This window comes from Puma concolor, chromosome A3 (genome assembly GCF_028749965.1).
Source record: "Puma concolor isolate L17-30 chromosome A3, mPumCon1.1.hap2, whole genome shotgun sequence".
NCBI classification, from domain to species: Eukaryota; Metazoa; Chordata; class Mammalia; order Carnivora; family Felidae; genus Puma; species Puma concolor.
The window spans coordinates 27,583,700-27,603,623 of record NC_141669.1 but is presented as its reverse complement, the minus strand read 5'-3'; the positions used below and the strand labels follow the sequence as shown (position 1 = coordinate 27,603,623).

At 39.4% G+C, this 19,924-nt stretch overlaps 1 protein-coding gene across 9 annotated transcripts in view; it reads right to left on the bottom strand.

Moving 5' to 3' along the window:
- The window catches only part of RASGRP3 (RAS guanyl releasing protein 3), a 107,438-nt gene that overhangs the window by 37,514 nt on the left and 50,000 nt on the right, over positions 1-19,924 (bottom strand). For 8 of the 9 annotated variants that reach the window (XM_086700354.1, XM_086700349.1, XM_086700351.1 and 5 more), the window contains 5 exons: positions 8,067-8,199; positions 4,301-4,495; positions 3,213-3,315; positions 1,912-1,974; positions 1,216-1,347 (listed from right to left, as the gene is read on the bottom strand). In XM_086700354.1, coding sequence (XP_086556480.1) covers positions 1,216-1,347; positions 1,912-1,974; positions 3,213-3,315; positions 4,301-4,370 — 368 coding nt within the window. In that variant the 5' untranslated portion in view covers positions 4,371-4,495; positions 8,067-8,199. The remainder of the gene's footprint in view (positions 1-1,215; positions 1,348-1,911; positions 1,975-3,212; positions 3,316-4,300; positions 4,496-8,066; positions 8,200-19,924) is intronic. The other variant, XM_086700355.1, reaches the window with a different exon arrangement.

Sequence of the window (19,924 nt, the reverse complement as noted above, 5' to 3'; positions counted from 1 at the left end):
GCCATTTCACTCAATGGAAGTTATTAACCTACTGACTCTGTAACTCTTGGCCTGCTTCCAGGAGCTTGCGCAAAATACACGCCCTGTCCTTCATATTTGAAGAGAAAACCACTGACCCACTGCCAATAGAACATAAACTTTGAGTTGTTTTTCCAGACAGGGTGGGTTTGCACCGATCCATCCAGAATTTCTTACTTGCTCTTTCTTGTGACCAGTAAGGTTTGGATCACAGGGGAGAGGTCAGGGTTAGGTGTATAAATTTGGCAGATTATCAATATATACGATGGTGATTGAAGGCACATGAAAACCACCTGAAGTTGGGTTCTTACACTTCAGCAACATATGGATTATCTGAAAAATTCGTTATAAAGACAGAGGACTGACCTCACTGCCAGAGATTCTGATTTACTAGGAATGAACCTGAATAATCTGTATTTTTAACAACATCCCTAATGATTCCTGGATCATGCACTGTTGATCAAGACTCTTAAAGAAGTATTCTAGGAAAATGGACCAGAGTATGAATGCCCAGGACACAAAAACATATATTTGCAAGACGGATAACCATACTTAGGGCCATTGCATAGTTTTCTCTGTACAAAGTTAACTAGTAGATATAAAATGCGAATCTAATTAGCACTGAGTTCCTAGTAAATGAGCTAACCAGTTCATGGCAAAACAATGGTCAACATTTGTAAAGCCTCAGGCTTATCTCAGAAGCACATAGCACAGGGCTTCTCAAACTTGAATGTGCACATGAATCGGCTAGTGCTCTCTTATTAAAATGCAGTTTCCAATTCAGCAGGTTTAGGGTGGGGCCTGAGATTCTGAATTTCTACTGAGCTCCCATGTGATGCCAGTGCTACTGATCTACAGGCCACACTATGAGTGGCAAGGACTTAGGAGACAGGAACTAGACTTAGTAACTAAGTACTCAGCATCTATTACATGCCAAATGCTATCTTACTATGCATTTATTGGATGCTCATAATAGCCCCATGACCAAGGTACTATCCCCATTTTATACATAAAGAAATTGAGGCTTGGAAAGATGAACTATGTCCAGTGGGGCTGTGCTTATTTTGCAGCAAGACTTTCTTCACAAGAGCACACCTTGATTCTGAAATAGTATGGACTGAGGTCAAGCGGGACCATCACTATTCCATCCCCTCATCATGACTCATCATGTTTGAAAGAAGCTTGTGCCACTCTTACATGCTGGATATGTCGATGAGGCTGATGTGTTTTTCATACCCTAGTTGGCTAGCTACTTCTCGGAATTCTTCAGTCATACGGATCAAACCAAGGTCCAAATTAAACTCTGCAGGAAACTTGAGAATCCAGTACCTGAAAGGCATCAAATATTTTTGACGATGAGAAGATTTCAAGCTAGACCTTTATGGAAATTATTGTATCATTTTACAGATTACATTTCACCATAAACCCAGGACCATACCCCAAATTAGCAATCTCCTGTTCCCCTCCGCATGATACCAGCTCTCACTTTTCCCTCCTTCAATCAAGGACCCAAGTCTACCACTCCCTCTCTGAGTCTCTCTTTCTGACCCTAAGTCCTGAGTGTCTCTACTCTCATCTAAGGGCAGGAAACTCTTCTCCCAGTTCATGGCAACTACATGGGAAAGTATATGGTGGGGAAATAGAAAAGAAATGAATTTACTCTTTCCGACAGTTAGTTTCATTCCCTAATCACATTTGCTATGGCTTGACCTCTAAAAGAAAGATAAATTCAACTCCCAGGAACAGAGGAGAGCCAATTTAATCAAAATCAGTAAAAGAGGGATCGGAGTCCATTCTATTGCCAAACTAGGTCTGCCGCTTGGGGAAAAAGAAATTATCAACAATTCCAGAACCATAAAGTAGAAGACAAATTACATGTATAAGTATATTTACCTCATGAAGTAGCAGATCTTTAACCGAAATTCATCACAGTTTTCTCCACTGGCATCTCGATACGTACACTAGTTAAAGAAAAAATCCTTGTACCTTGTTTCCTTTGCCCACACCTGCAGCTGTTTGACCGATTTAGATGAATTCCTAATAAGAAGTCCATACCAGGGACATGTGAGTTATATGGATGTTCAAATGGGGAGACAACAAGCTCTGATGATATCAGCACTGAATAATTGTAACCTTTGCACTATTACACCCCCATATTGAGTCCTGGAGACTCTCAGACTACACTGAGGACTGGGATATTGCTCACTTTCAAGAACCTCTGCTCAGGGTAAATGTCCCCTTACCCTCTCCAATATTCCCTTCTATCCTGAGGCTGTAGGAAGGATGGAGAGGAAAAGTAGAAAGTGGAGGAAGCTTGCAATGAGCCAATGGAAGCCCACATGGCCCTAATACTTGACAGACCCTCTGCCTATCAGGCTCCTACCCCGTAAGGCTTCCCAGTCATGTGGAGGCCCCTGGGGCTGGAAGCAGGCTGATAATAAACATTAGATCCCCAGGAATAAAACCTCCTTCTACATGTGAGGCTATTTTGTCATTTTGTGTCATTTGGCTTTCAATCACCTTTTGGGACTGCACTGTGTACAAAAGTGGTAGATTGCTAAAAGCTCTTACTAGAATGGGGTTTCTGGGTCTTTTTGTTTGTTTCTTTGCTTGCTTTTGTATCAGAAGGAAATCTGAAATTAATATCAACCAACCGATTGCAATAAACCTGTTAGACTGTTCTTTGTGTCTTGTCAACAAGGGAAAATGTGAAAACTTAGGTGGCATATGTGCCTGATTTGTGCCTTATTTTGGTTGGCATTTCCATATGTCTAAACCATATCCTCTGTGTCCATCATTTTGCCATCCTAAAAGGAATAAATTAGGTCTTAAATAAGTGTTGACTATCCTTTCATTATACTAACAGCAGAAATGTTTAAGACAAATTAAAAACATTCAGCCTAAGCTTCCGTTTCATTGTATATCTAGTGATTATTTTCAAGTACAGCCAAAACACCCAGATGGATAGTCAACTCTTTGGTCCATCATGCAGATGCCTTGTGTAGACATCTATATCTATATCTATATCTATATCTATATCTATATCTATATCTATATCTATATCTCCACAAAACAGCTGGATAACTGACTGAAGACTGTTTATTCATCTTAATTTACCAGCTTTTGTTAGACACTCTACTAAATACAGAACTTGATTTATGATTGTAAAAATTATGCAGTAGTTGAAAGGATATATGCAGAGAAGTTTTTCTGCCAATTCAGTGGAAGATAAATACCATCGGTGCATCAGTAGAACTATTCTTGGCAAATAACTATTGTTCAGCTCTCCATTGTCATCTGTTAAAAAAATAAAATAAAGTGAGGGGTGAGGATACAACAATATTACTCTTTTTCTAATATCAGTAGAGAAACATTAGTGTCAAAACGTCTCATAGACCCAATTATTGTTTGGGTCTTCCTTGCAAGTTGAGTGGATAGGTAGGTCTCACCCTCCCTCTGGTGTTAGATTGCCAGATTTAGCAAATAAAAATACAGAACACTTAGTTAATCTCAATTAAAGTAAACCAAAAATAGATTTTTTAGCATAAGTATATCCAATGCATTATTCAGGATGTACTTACACTAAAAATGTACCTTATATAAAATTCAAATTTAACTGATCATCCCATATTTATCTGGCCACCCGACTCTGGTCTAACACTTCCTGTAATAATAAATTAAAAAAAAAACAATTATAAAACAACCCCTTTGTGATTCCATTTGTGCAAAGAATATCCTGAAATGCGGAAGTGGATATATAAACAACATAAAAAGCATGTAGCTTAGTAGAAGGTACAAGTCATATAAACAAATATAGAATGCAGCAGATTGTGCTACCCATGCTTGTCTGAGACAAAAGACTGAGGAATAACCATAGCCCCATATACCAAGTACCATAAGAAAGTCCCAAAGGGCTGTGGGAGGAATCAATCCACACTGCTGACAGCGGGGATTAGGAATGGTAATATGAACACCTGAAATGGCAACTGAGATGGTCCCTGAAGCAAATTTTAGTGAAGGAGTGTAATAAAGGTGTAGGCATAGAAAGATGCAAGGATGTCCCAGAAACATTAAGTGGACCATGTGGCTGGCATATTAGCTGTGGGAAGTAAAGTGAAGAAGATGCAGAGAGGGCAGTGATCCTGGGGGAGACAGATTGGGGTCAATCAAAAAGGACTCAAATCCAGAGGTGGAGATTGAATTCTGTTTCACAGCAACACTTGCGCGTGAAAAGGGGGATGTCAGAGCATCAAGATACGTAAAAGGGAGAAAACCCTCATACCAAACATCTCAATGCAAGTACTCAGCAGTTCGTCTAGTGTTGCTGCTTTTCCAAGTCCACTTGACCCCATGGTTATTAAGCCGTTGTCAAAAAACTAGATACATTTTCAGCAATAGGTAGACCATCTCCATAATCATGCAACTTGGTAACGTTTGTGCTAGTACTGGTGTCTGTCCTTAGTTATACTCCAAGACTCTAAAGAAACAAGAAAAGAAAGTTATTAGACTAGAGTTCAGACCTCATTATAGCATTACTTTCCTACCGAAAAAGATAATGACTTCCATTGACTGCATCTTTCGACCAGAAAAGTATCAAAGTGACAGAGATAATATGTCAACCACCATGATGGCAAAATGCCTGCTGACCTGTTCCTTTGCCTGCAGGTGCCCCAGGACCACAGAAATGTTCTGTTAAATACCAGCCCATTTTGCAGTCGACATTGTGTTGATACAATATCTTAACTTTCTTCATATTCTTTTTTTTAAGTTTTTATTTATTTTGAGAGAGAGACCATGCGCATGATCAGGGGAGGGGCAGAGAGAGAGGGGGGAAGAGAGAATCCCAAGGAGGTTCTGCGCCATCAGCATAGAGCCTGATGCAGGGCTTGAACTCACAAACTGTGAAATGATGACCTGAGCCAAAACCAAGAGTCAGACACTTAACTGACTGAGCCACCGAGGTGCCCCCAACTTTCTTCATATTCTTAAGAGATAAGAGAGACATTCAAGAATATTATAAATGTTACTTGGTTTAATATTATTATAAGTATATAGAAGGAGGTAAAATTTTTTAAATGTTTATTTTATTTTGAGAGAGAGAGAGAGAGAAAGAGAGAGAGAGAACATGCACATGAGTAGGGGAAGGGCACAGAAAGAGGGAGAGACAGAATCACAAGCAAGATCTGAGCTGTCAGCAGAGCCTGATGTGGGGCTCGCTCTCATGAACTGTGAGATCAGGACCTGAGCCAAAAATCAAGAGACAGAGGCTTAAGTGACTGAGCTACCCAGGTACCCCAAAGGAGGTAAATTGTAAAGTGCAAATATATTTGTGAGAATTATCCTCAATGATCACATAAACATTCAACAATTGATTTAAAAAGTCTTATTTGCATGATTTCTCTAATAGTGACATTAGTACTAGTGGGAATAGTAATAAAAGTATTAACAATAATCTGTTGAACATCCACATTATAGATCAATCACCATACCACTTTCTAGATATTATCTAACTTGACCTTCATAATAATACTGTTATGACCAACAAAATAATATTTCATAACAACGCTTCATAAAAATAGTAATTATTATTCCCAATTTACAGATGAGGTCATGGGATTTGCAGAGATTCAGCAACTGGTCTAAAACTACACAATTATTAAGGCCTAGAATCAGGACTCCATTGTAAAATGAAGCTTTTAGTTTCCTTTTTCCCCTTTCATTGCTCTCCCAAGTATGGATATCATACATTGTCATGATTTTGCCCCCTAATCCAGTATGAGGAATATCACTCCTCCACACCATATCAGAAAGTTGACATAGCCAAATGATCTGTCACATAGGTAGAAAAAATGTGGGGATGACAGCTTTCTCATTTTACATCACTGTCATAGGGGAAATGGGATTGGAAACCACCTCTGAGAGTTCCTTATGCTGAAAGCATTGCTGTTGGAGGCACCATCATTTTATTTCAGAGTCCTTGATGCGAGCTCCATATAGGGCTTAGAGAAGGTGAGAGCTCATCGTGATGTAAGACAGTTATCCACTTTGGGCAGTTTAATAGGTTAATGTGCCCACTGGGAATTAATCTCTTAAACTGTCTGAAGTCAGTGTCTTTTCTACTTTTGAAATTTATTTATTTAACAGGCAATCATCAAGCACCTGACAGACGCCAGGCACTGGGCTAAGCATTGAGGCTGCTGAGACGAACAAATCATTGTCCCATCCCTGCCTTCAGTAGGCTCAAAGTCAACTTCAGAAAGCAGACACATGAATGAATAGGGAAAAAAAGCTAACTTCCATGTATATGGTTGTGTTAGTTCAACGGGACCACCAAAGAGTGACATATGAGTGGGTCTGTGCAGTAGGCATATAACTCCAAAGGAAATTTTTTACCGTGTTTTATTTCTGTGTAAAACCATCTTCTTGTGCTGACGGTGCCACATTTAGAGCCTAAAAAGTAGGATTATTTCACATGTGCAGTAAAAATAACAGAAACACGGGATCAATGCTATCCCACTTCTGCTGCTCAAACGATTTGTGAAAGGGAAATATTAAAGATGTCTGGAAGCAATTCTTTTATGTCTCTTAACCAACTTACCTTATTGGTGAGGCCTTTCCTGACCACCCTATTTAAAACAACAAGACCTCTCTCCTCACACACACCTCCCACTTGGCATGCCCTACCTCACCTCCCGGCTTTATTTTTCTTCATAACACTCGTCCCCATTTGATGTACTATATATTTTACTTGTTTATTTGTTTTTAAATCTTTCTAGCACTATAAACATAAGCTCTATGAACGCAGGATTTTTGTGTTTGTTCTCTGACATACTCCCCAACTCCTAAGATGTTGTCTCTCATAGAGAAGATACTAAAAAAAAAGCATTTGATGAATTAATGAATGAGTGGATGGATGGATGAAGAAATGAATAAAATAAAAATTGTAAGAAGTTTATCTTTGAATATGTACATATTTATATGAATATGTTCTATAATATTTTTAGTTTGTTTTAGTACTTTAAATCAGCTTTTAGTAAACAGCCTGGGATAGAGGTTCCTTCCAGCTTTCTAGACTTAATAGGATCTGTCTATATTCATAAGAACTTGGTACCTCTTCCAGGACATTTTGGGGGCAACACTTCTCTTATTTCCTTAATGTAAATTCTGTCAATCCCATTAAAAGTCAAGATTGGACAATTGACAAGTCTGATTACCCTTCATGTATATATAGACACTTTTTATCTTGTGAACTCTTGGTACTGAATGGTAAATATGTTGCTTAGAACCAAATGGCCTACATTAACTAAACTAGTTTCTCAGGTCAAATCTGTAATTATTCAGTTGGTCTACTTTTTTTTAAATTGTTTAAGTGTTTATTTATTTTTGAGAGAGAGACAGAGAGTGAGCAGTGGAGGAACAGAGAGAGAGAGAGGGAGACACAGAATAAGAAACAGGCTCCAGGCCTCTGAGCTGGCAGCACAGAGCCCAACGTGAGGCTTGAACTCACAAACTGCGAGGTCATGACCTGAGCTGAACTCAGATGCTTAACGGACTGATCCACCCAGGCACCTCTATTCAGCTGATCTTCTTGAGGAAGGTATTACCCTTCCATAAGGGGTTAGAAAGAAATAATGTGGTACCAAAGACCTGTCACTATGTTTGGGGTTATATTTGTGATCTGCAAGGAAGGCAGCACATGAGAGCCAGGCAGGCCAGGCTCTCCAGTTACAATCTGTTTCTGCAATCAGTAGATGTGTCTGTGTCCCCACTTAGCATTCTGTCACCTGCACATGCACCTGAGATCTCATTTTATTTGTGTGGCTATTATTGTGTCTGCAACTGCTTTTTCAAAAGTAAAGCTTCTTTATTATAAAAGCAACATATATTCATCGTTTAAAATAGGACAGGAAGGAAAAAAAGTTGCCCGCAATCTCACCATCCAAAGATAACTCTTGTTAATATCATAGCACGTTTCTTTCAGTTTTCCTAGGCATATTTATTTTGGCAAGTTTCGTATGTAATCTACAATGGTTTAAATAAATACTTACCTACTGGTTTCACACAGATAGGTATCCAGGTCTGCAAGAATGTTAAGGGCAGTTGTCATTCTTTGAAAATGCACTAGGGATGCAGTCTGCAGAACTGGTTTATCCAACTTGAATAATAAGTACTTTGCAGAACCTGATAAAAGAACATAAAGAAATCCCCAGACAAAGTTAAATAATAGAAACCCCAAAGAATCCACGTTGTGTTAAAACATTTCCAAAACCCTTGAGTTATAGGTGGTTTTCGAAATTTTGTCCATCTCAAAGTCAATTAAATAAAGAAAAATATTCGAAATAGTTATTTGGTGACATGGTATTTTTTAAATCAAATAGCTATTTTAAAAAACCAGCCTATTAAAGTGCTGTAAATGTGGCAAAAACCAAAATTTATACACATAGTGTAAAATACTATTTTAGTCCAAATACACTTGTACCATTGGAGTACTCATTACGAATTTCCAAACACTGACCTTGGAATGTTAGTAAATCTCTAAAACAGTTTGTTGTGGTGATCATCAAACTCTGACTCTAAATCATTCCTGACTGTCTCAATGTGAGTGTCAATGTTATTTTAGTCCAGGTTGTTTAGTCTCCCAATGGTTTGGGACTTGCTTTAGTGTTGATAGGTATTCTCTGGCTGAAATGAGAATTATTGCTCCCCAGCATACACATTTTCTCACAAGTCTGAAAAGGACACAATAAAGCCAAAATTTCCCCAGGGCTTGAATTACTTCTATGAGAAAAGTTCTCACTTCAAAAGGGCAATAGAGTTCTGTTGGGTGTGATTCCAAAGGCCATGATGTCTGCCTGCAGCAAAAAGTCTTTCATTAACATGAAAGCCTCTGTCTTCAAAAAATCCTTGTGAGGTTGCCTAGGACAAAAAGAACTATGCTCCCAATTTTAGAAATAGTAAAAAGGAGTCAGCTCCATGCAGCTAGCATTAACGGACATAAATTAGCACCCCAGCCTCTTGACTCAGAACCTTTAGAGTCTTTGAAAATTGGATTTCAGTCCTAGATAAGCAAATGTGGGGGAGTTTTACTTACGTCGGAGTAAAATGCCAATATTGCTGCCTACTTTACTGGATTGTTGAAGGAGTTACAGAGGTAACATAAAATACACCCACCATATGTCCTGTAAAATACTGGGTGCTCAAGGGAATGTTCTTCCCTTCACCCACAGTATCTCTTCCCTTCCAATATTTAAAGGTCTTTAAGTTGAGGACTTAGGTGAAGTACAGGACCAATATGATGGAAGTGACAGGAAGAGAGATGTTAAGTTAGAGAAGATAAAAGGAAATAGGAGAAAAAACATTGTGACACTAGAGCTTCTAAAAGTGGGGCAGGTGGCCTCATCAGCAATGGAATCCCATTCCTGAAAGTTCTTGAGCCAAAGTAAAGTAATGACTGTCAGAGATGTTGTGGGCTTAATTCCCAGAAGGTGTCTAGGAAGCATGCCAAAATGACAGCAAAGGTTGCTCCTGGCTCCAGGATTACAGAATTTATAAGTTGAAATATTATATCTAGTAAAAATTCAACAAACAGTTTTGAAATGATGTTGGCCATGTTAGAACTTCCAAAGATAGTCTTGTCTATAGCATTATCTCTATTGCAATAAAAAACTAACAAAAACCCTTAAAGATTCTTCCCTCCTAATGGCAGATATTGTCTTTATATATAAATGACCACAAATATGTCTTGGCTTTTATAGGACCTTCATATGGAAATAAGGGTGTTTCTCTAAATGCCTAAAACCTTAGTGAAAATGAGTGGTAATTATTACAAGCCTTTAAACCTTAAGGATTAACAACTAATTCATCCTAGCATTTGTTGTTCTGGCCACATTCAAGCTGAATCTCCCTTCCTCACCACAGGCACAAGATTGAAAAGGTGTTATGATTATATTCCCTAAGACTAAGGAGAATCAAGAATATTAAGTTCAGTAAGAGAAAGGTTAATAAAGCTCTGAAAAATAATGAATTTATTTGACAAATATTTACTGGGGATTTATTAGACACCAGATATTAAGTAAGGTACTGGAGTGGCTGGTAGACAAGATTGGGGGCAAGCAGAGAAGAGGATAAATGGGTAAATGAGAAAGACATAATTCTTATACTCTAGCAAAGAATTAAACAAATAATTACAATAAAGTATCCTCTGAAGGGGAGGGGCACTACTTTAGTACAGGAGTGAAGCGAGTTTTAGCTAGGCAAAGAGTGGATGGGAATATTGCAATTATGAAAAGCTGAAAGACATTTAGAATGACTGAAGTATTGAATATGGCAAGACATGAGACTAAAGAGTCCATAGGGGTAGCTCATGAACAGTATTGTAAGTTATATGAAGGCGTATGGGCTTTATCTGAAAGGCAATGGGAAACCATTGTTTCAGAGATGAATAAGAGAGCGGTGTGATCCTACCTAGATTAAAAAAAAAAAAATTTAACATTTATTTATTTTTGAGAGAGAGATGAGAGGGAGAGAGAGACAGAGCACGAGTGGGAGACGGGCAGAGAGAATCCAAAGCAGGTTCTAGGGTCTGAACTGTCAGCACAGAGACCAACACGGGACTGGAACCCACGAACTGTGAGATCATGATCTGAGCTGAAGTTGTACATTCACCTGATATGAGCTGATAGAGCCACCCTGGCACCCCTAGATTTTTTAAAGATCCCTCCAGCTGCAGTGTGGAAAAGACATTAGTAGACACCTACACTGTTGATGTGGAAAACAGTAGTCAATTATAACCATCCAAGCAAGAGATGATTGCTATCTAAACCAGTGTGTGGCAACAGAGATGGAGGGGGGTGGTTTGTTACAGAATATAATTTGAAGATAGACACAAGATTTGCTGATCCGATGGCTTTGGGGAATGAGCAGAAAGAAGGAATCAGGGATAATTCCCAGGTTTCTAGCTAAACATTTGGTTGGGTTATGGAGCCATTCCCTTGAGATTGAGAAATTGAGGGGAAGGGGAAGGAGTAGGAAATTCATGGTGGACAAAAGATGAGTTCACTTTTAGATGTGTTGAGTTAGAACTGTCTGAGACGTCCAAAGGGAAATGCTGAGTTAGCTTCTGGATACCCATTACAGACTTCTGATTTGACACCTGAGCATATTTAAGTGCTAGTCAGTTGGAAAGGAAAATTTAAGGAACAGGAGAAGAATTTAACCTACATAACAAGGATCCCGAGAAGACAGAAGTGATGGAGCCATGCATAGGTGGAGGGATTTACTTTGGATAATGTAGCAGGTCAGCTTTCTCATTGTAACAGCAGGAAAGAGGGCAAAATAGGTAGAGATATATGTAGATTTGTCTTTTTGATAGCAGGAAGTCAAGGAAGGTTCTGTCTAATCACTTCTATTTACTCTAAAAAGAAGGAGACAAGGTCATCTGCTAGAAGGTCTGACGTTTATCAAGAGGAAAAAATATGCAACAGATGTGGTAAAAAGCACAGAAGAAAGAAACAGAATTATTGGGCTATTTCCCATTATTTCCATTGAGAAGGCTGATGTTTCTTTTCTGGAGTTTGAGAGTTTAGTGTTCCTTGTTCTGTGGGTGACATCATTCGTGCCACGTTTCTGAAATTATTTAACTTTTCTGGAACAACTTATGTGGCAAGTTTCTTCTTTATGGAGCAGGCAATTCTGAGTTAATGCTGTTATAGTCCAGTCACATGTGGTTTCCATAACTCAGAGCTAAAGCACAGCGGGCATTTGCTAGGTAGTTTCCACACAAGGGCATTCCTTCCTTCTCCCATTTTACCCAGCTTCGCTTCAAATGGTGAGGAAGAAGACAGATACTATTGGATGTGATATAATAAAGAAATTGTTTGTCTCTCACCCTTTGACTTGATCCAGAGCACTGCATTCTGGGCAACTATAGCCTCAGCCACCATTCCCATGTCCTCTATCTTCTCAGTTGGGATTTCTGTATCTCTGCCCTACCACATACACACACCAATCTCCTCATTATCTATTATCTTTAAAAAGGTCATAAATAACAAGATACATTACTGTTCCTTCTCAGTTCACTCTTCATATTTGGCATCCTTTGCTTTTTTCTGCATTGGTCTTCTTTTAACTTTAATTTTCCTTCTCATTGTTTTCAACATTACCTCTCAACTCTTTGAATTTCTCTTTCTACCTTATTTCCTCCAATTGATTACTCTTTCTCATCATACTCTGTCACAACCTCCTGTCATCACTGTCAAAGTTGATTCTATCACAAACCAACCCAGATAGTGTGTACTAAGGAAATGAGCCCAGTGCTTAGACCAAAGTTACAACATTTTAAATGGGCCATGGTGACCCAGAGAATAAAGTATCCCACGTTTACAGACAGTAGAGTAATAACCCCAAAGGTAATTGGACAAATGACATACAGGATAAGCAGCCCTGGAAAACGGTGTTTTTCTCAACTCTAAAAGTAATTTTTTTCATTCTTGTCTTGGATGGGTTTACCTAATGTGATAATGAGGTTTTCCTGAGTTTTAAATTGTTGTTGTTATTGTTTTTTTTTTTTGTTTTTCTCTTGAAAAGAGCTTTTTCCAAATCGATAGGGCATTGATAATCAGTGTTGTTGTGGGGTGCCTGGGTGGCTCAGTCGGTTGGGCGTCTGACTTTGGCTCAGGTCATGATCTCACAGTTTGTGGGTTCAAGCCCTGTGTTGGGATCTGTGCTGACAGCTCAGAGTCTGGAGCCTGCTTCAGATTCTGTGTGTGTCTCTCTCTCTCTGTTCCTCACCCCACTCCGGCTTTGTCTCTCAAAATAAATAAAAACGTTAAAAATTTTTTTTTTAATTTTTTTTCCAACATTTTTAATTTTATTTTTGGGACAGAGAGAGACAGAGCATGAACGGGGGAGGGGCAGAGACAGAGGGAGACACAGAATCGGAAACAGGCTCCAGGCTCTGAGCCATCAGCCCAGAGCCTGACGCGGGGCTCGAACTCACGGACCGCAAGATCGTGACCTGGCTGAAGTCGGACGCTTAACCGACTGCGCCACCCAGGCGCCCCAAAAATTTTTTTAAAAATAAATAAATAATCAATGTTGTGGGTTTTAGAAAACAAAGTAATAATAGTTTCTTCAAATACTACTTGTTGGTGGCATATAATATGATACACATAATGTTGGGAAAATTACTTATAGTTAAATCTTAGAATATCATTTTGTTAAAGCAAAATATCATTCTCCCCATTTCATAGATGAAGAAATTGAGCTCCAGAAAGGTTAAATTACTTGTCCATGTCATATTACTAGTTAAGTGGCAAAGTCAGGTCTGTCCGACTCTGAAAATTTGTATTTTTTCTACTACCCACACAAATTTTAGCTGTTGTTAAGACTTGCCTATTAGATCAATTTCTAGGCATTGCCTAGAACAAATGTGTACTATGCCCTGTGTTTAGCTTCTAAGCATTCGATCACTGGCTCTATTGTCTCAAGATGAATAACCATCATTATTACAGCAGTTTGGCAATTCAGGGACTCACTGGTACCAAATACTGAACGGAAGTCAATAACCAGCTCAGAGCTCATTCCACAAGGCCCCCCTTGTAGCTCCGGTCAACAATTAAGTAACAAGGCTAAGCGGCATTTTGTTTATTTTTTCTTGGTTACTGGTATTTACTATTGGCAATCAAACGAATATATTTACATTTAACAGGAGTTAAATGAGAAAAGAGAATCTTGAAGAACCTTTAGCAATAAATACGAAATTCCAAAGTCCAACCAAGCAGGTATTTTCCTAGCATTTGGCTGAAGCTAAACACAGAAGAAAACTGATATATACACATATTAGACATTTGCAATCAGATGGTTTCCAGATGAACACATTCAACTCCTTGGAAAGGTTATGACCTACCATGGCAACTCTAGTGTTCAAATTGTAAATAGGATCCCAAAAGAAGATTCAGAACGAGAAAATGTTTAGCCTAGAAGTTAAAATTTTAAACTTTGGGAAAACAGCTTTTATGAAGATCAATGTTTTCTCCTCAAGATGCCAGCATTATATTCATAAGAATCTCATCTGTGGCACTAATGCTCTGGAAGGACCTGATTCCAAATCCCCTCAAGTAAAGTCACTATCCCTTACCCTTTGACTGTTCATTTACTCCAGATTGAGCTTAATGATGATGATGATGTTGGTGGAGGAGGAGGAAGTCATTGTTTTGAATGCTACCTGGGTCCTCATCGTGTTGAGTGCTTTACCCATTGAACTGTGGGAGGCCAGTATTCTCCCCAGTAACCTAGCAATAAATAAAACACAGCTAAACATTGTTCCTTAATTGTTACCCAAAAAAGGCCATGTGAGATGAGCTCTGAGCTGGTTCAGTACTTGGTACCAGCACTAACAGGCTCATGCCTCTGTGCCCACCAGGAGCAGGAAGAGGTTTTCAGTAACTGGCATGGCTAAATATAACTCTTAGGGAACCAGCCACTGGGCCCAGATGACAATCTCAGGGGTTAGCATCTACACAAAAGAGAATGAAGGTACTACACAGAAAGCCTCTAAGAAGCAAAAGAATGTGAACGGAAGGCACAGCCAGCAGTATAATCTGTTTCACAGGAATGCAGCCAGCAGTATAATCTGTTTCACAGGAATGCAGTAAGAACCACCAACATACTGGAAGGCTGACTTAAAAAGTATGTCCATGCTTACAGAAAGGCATTTGTTTGGCTGAGCAAAAATAAGGCCAATGATTAAGTATCTGTTAAACATTAAGCACTGGAGGTGTAAAGAGCCCATTTTTTAAAGTTTATTCGTTTTGGGGTGGGGTGGGGAGGGGAGAGAGATTAAGAGAGAGAAAGAGAGAGGGCGACACAGAATCTGAAGCAGGCTCCAGGCTCTGAGCTGTCAGCACAGAGTCCACTGTGGGGCTCGAGCCCATGGACCACAAGATAATGACCTGAGCCGAAGTCAGGTGCTTAACCAACTGAACCACCCAGGCTCTCCTAAAGAGTCCATTTGAAGGGCCTACTTTCCCTGCAGGATACAGATTACAAACTGTTTTTTGTTGCTATTGTTTTTTGTTTTTTTAATTTTTTTTAAGTTTTTATTTATTTTTGATAGATGGGGCGGCGGGGGGGGGGGGGGCGGCGGCAGAGAGAGAGGGACAGAGAGAGAATCCCAAGCAGAATCACAGAGCCAGACATGGGACTCGAACCCACAAACCATGAGATCATGACCTGAGCTGAAACCAAGAGCTGGACACTCAACTGACTGAGCCACCCAGGTGCCCCTGTTTGTTTGTTTTTAGAGAGAGCATGAGCAGGGGAAAGGGGCAGAGAGGGAGAGGGAAAGGGAGAGGGGGAGAGAGAGAGACAGAGAGACAGAGAGACAGAGAGAGAATTTTAAGCAGGCTTAAAACTGAGTGTGGAGCCTGACATAGGGCTTGATCCCACGAGCCTGGGATCATGACCTGAGCCAAAATCAAGAGTCTGACACTCAACCCACTGAAATACCCAGGCACTCCATAAACTGGTTATTATATAATAAGGATCCCATTACATCCAGTGTCAGGGAAACATGCCCAGGGCATTCTGGGAGCACAAATACGGGATCAAATTTAACCAAAGAGATCTGAGAAGGCTTCCTGAACAAGGACACTTCTGGGATTATTAAGTTTTATGGGTCACAAAACTAGAACAGAAAATACCAGCTAAATTCAGTGGTATCAGACAGCAAAGTAGCCAGAAATATCTGAGCTTGAATCCAGAATTGGGCAGGACATTGATATCATCAACCTGTTACCAAGAAAGTTACCCTCAGAGCAATTGGGTGGCTCAGTCAGAGCTTCTGACTCTTGGCTTCAGCTTTGGGCATGATCTCGTGGTTCCTTAGTTCAAGCTCCATGTCAGGCTCTGTGCTGATAGTGCAGAGCCTGCTTGAGATTCTCTCTTCCCCTCTCTCTCTGCCCGTACCCCACTCATGTGCTTGCTTTTTCTCTCCAAATAAATTTAAAAAATTAAAAAAAAAAAAAGAAACTTTCTCTCACAGGAAACACACACACACACACACACACACACACACACGACAATACTTAGAACAAGAGCTGATGACAGTAAAATGATTTTACTCAGGGATGCACTGAGTTCTGAACTGTCATTGGATTTTTCAAAAAGCGTAAATAAATGGATACACTAAAAGAAGAATGGAGGCTGTACAATGCTGCTTTATTAGTAGTGTTATTAATTTTGTTATCCAATTTTACTATGGACAGTGATAAGCTTTAAAAACTAAATTTCTTACACTATTCTAATGCTAACTCCTGTATACACATGCAGACCCATTTGAAGAGGTAATATTAATTTCTCCTTTGTAAGTGAAACTGTTCTATGTTATCATCTAAATGAAAACATTTTGCTCCTGTTCAGAAACCGGTATGTTCATAGTACTCTTTTGAGAAATGGTAAAGTCTCAGTTTGCGATTACTTCTGAATTGGAGCAAGACCTTTTATTGAAACCAATTAAAGATAAAGTATAGGAACAAAAAACATTTTTAAAATTAGTTCTGCACCCTCCATTAAATGTATATAGCTTGAGGGCCATAATTAGAAGGCTCCACTTAATGACTTTGTCATTTTCTATGATTTCAGGTGTTTCTCCTCCAGCAAACGTTTCTTCCTTTCTCTAAAAGGAAGACATATCTCAAGAGGTGGTGACATCTCTCATCTTCTCATTTGAGGGATTAACTAATTTCACCTTACCCCTGCAAAGAAATCACTGTATATACCAACAAAAGAGAAAATATTAGTGACTAATAAATGTCAGTGGTGTCTGAGGTCCCCTTTAACTTCTCTAAGGCTTGCTTTCATCATCCCTAACACGAGAGAGACAATATTACTGTGCCTTCCTCATCAGAACAAAAAAAGCCCACTTAAAAAAAAGGCTTTAAGAGCATAAAACACAATGGAAAATAAAAAAGGAAATTATGAAATGTTCCCAACTATATTTGAAAAGTGATTTTGGAATTTAGAGTGTATTTCCCTATTAGAACTACATTATAAATGGATTAATAACATATTACATACAGAAGATAAGGAGGTCGGGGTATCTATCAATGCCGAAAAGAACTTTTAGAATTCTCATGGACTATAGAGGTTGATAGTACTACTTTGTGAATATACCAAATTACCCTTTGGAAATTTTGTAACTCCTAGAAACATGAATCAGATTCAGATGGGTATTTTTCTCTTATTAGTGGATCTAGAGAGACACAGGAAGAGGGAAAAAAGACAGAGGGAGAGGAAGATAGCTTTTCACAAAGTCACTATTAAAGAGTTGGAGGAGGCAAAAGACTGGAAACAAGGATTTTGTTGATATGCTTATAAAAAGGGAGAATTAATGAATTGGAGCTAAAGTACTAGCAGTTTAAGTAAATATGAGGTATCTTTCCTGACCAAAACCAGAAACAAACAAAGAACATCAGCTCCCTATTGGCCTCCTCTCCTATCGCTCTCATCCTTCAGTCAGGTAGAATTTGCTGGATTGATTCCATGCCCTCTTCAGAACACTCAAATCAAACTCTGTCCACTTCTCCCTTCACTCCCTACTCCCACACTTCACCAAAACTACTCTGGCAGAAGACACCACATTCACCCCAAGGCTCAGCAGCTTAGCGTTGCCTCTTGACCACACTCCCCCTGAAATTCTCCCCTTGGATGGTTTTCCTGGCAACTTCTCTTCCCTGGTTTTACTCCTGTGCCTCTGGTCACACCTCAGACACACACAGACTCCTTTCTTACTGCTGGGGGTCCACAGGTATCCATGCCTGGACTTTTCTTCTCACCTCAGACTCTCCATGACAAACTCATCCACAACCATGGCTTCAACTACCACTCCATGTTGGTAACTCCAAAAGAAAATGAGGCCAGATGCATGGTATACTGTAGAGGTCAGCGAGTGGAGGCTGCAGATGGGCAGACCTGGGATCACATCCCAGCTCTGGCACTTAACTGGGGGTGCCTTTGAGAAAGTTTTACTTAGCTCGTGGGTACGTTTTCGTACCTTACCATCGCACATTGCTAGTGAAGATATGAAATGATACAGCTTTGGAAAACAATTTGGCAGTTTCTGAAAAACTTAGAGAGTTACCATATGATTCAGCAAATTCATTCCAAGGTATATACCTGAAAGAATTGAAAACTTATGTTCAGAGGCGCCTGGGTGGCTCAGTTAAGGGTCCGACTCTGGATTTCAGCTCAGGTCATGATCCCATGGTTCGTGAGATTGAACCCCACATCCGCCTCTGCACTGACAACACAAAGCCTGCTTGGGATTCTCTGTCTCTCTCCACTCCTCCCCTGCTAGCATGTGTGCATGATCTCTCTCTCTCTCTCTCTCTCTCATTTTCTCTCACAAAATAAATAAATGAACATTTAAAAGAAAAAACAACTATGTCCACACAAAAGTTTATACACAAATGCTCAGCAGTAGTAATCATAATAACCCAAATGTTCAAACAACCCAAATGACTATGAACAGCTAAATAGACCAACAAAAGGAAGTGTATCTACGTGATGGAATTTTATTCAGCCACAAAAAGGAATAAAATACTGATACATGCTGCTACGTGGATATACCTTGAAAACATGATGCCACGTGAAGAAAAACATACAAATAAAATGAAATGAAATGAAATAAATAAAATAAAATAAAATAAGATAAGATAAAATAAAATGCCAGACCACAAAACAAGCCATATATTGTATAATTCCATTGAGATGAAATGGCCAGCATAGGCAAATTCATAGAGACAGAAAGTAAATTAGGGCTTCCAGGGGCTAAGGGAATGGAAGCATAAAGAGTGACTCTAATGAGCTCAGGGTTTCTTTTTGGGGTGATGAAAATGTTCTGAAGTTTGATAACAGTGGTTGCTTTATAACCTTGTGAATATATGAAAAATCATGAAACTATACAACTAAAAAGGAGAGATTCTAGTAGTATATGAATTATATTTCAATTATAATTCATTAATTAATTAAAAATTATGTCTTCTTCACCCTCCTACTAAACTGTTTTATTTCCTTCCGTGATGTACGGCTTCATCTGCCCCAGCATTCCATGCTGGACACTGAGGACTCATCCCAGATTTCCCAGCTCCTCCTTTCCCCCTCCCTCCACAGGAAGGTCTGATCATGTACCTCCCAAATGCTTCTCATCTGCTCCCATCGCAGTTCCTCTCCACTTCCACTCTCGGGTTCAGGTTGCCATTACCTTTCCCCTGCTCCATGGCAGTGTGCACTGTTGGAAGTTTTCTAGATTGACCCTCAGTTATTCTAGAATGTTATATTACTATAAAATGAACTTCTTTTCTATGTACTGTGGACTGAATGTTTGTGCCCCCGCCTAAATTTATATGTTGAACCCCTAATTCCCAGTGTGATGGTATTTGGGGACGGGGCCTTTGGGAGATAATTAGATCATGAAAATGGTTTGTTGTTTAAGCCACCCAGTCTATGGTATTTTTGTTACAGCAGCCTGCACTGACCAGGACATCATGCTTTGCCCATACTGTTTCTTTTTTAGAATGTTTCTCTTCCCCTCAATAAGTCTGTTTGGCAATCACACACTCACTTCTGAAATGCCTATTTGAATTCTTCTCCTCCCTCCCAGCTCCTCCAGGCAGACTTTGGTACTCAGCTTACTGACTTCCTTTAGGCTTTGTATGATTTATGTTACCAAGTGGTTCTGTCTCCCCAGTAATTTCTTAAGAACCAGACTGTCTTTTGTCTTTCTAGCGCTCAACCCAGAAGTGCATCTGATATCTGTCTATGGTTATCTTTCTCTACCACCTTCTTCTTCCAAGATGATCTGCAAACATCAGACTTCTTTTCCACTGTTTTTCTCTAATCTTATTTT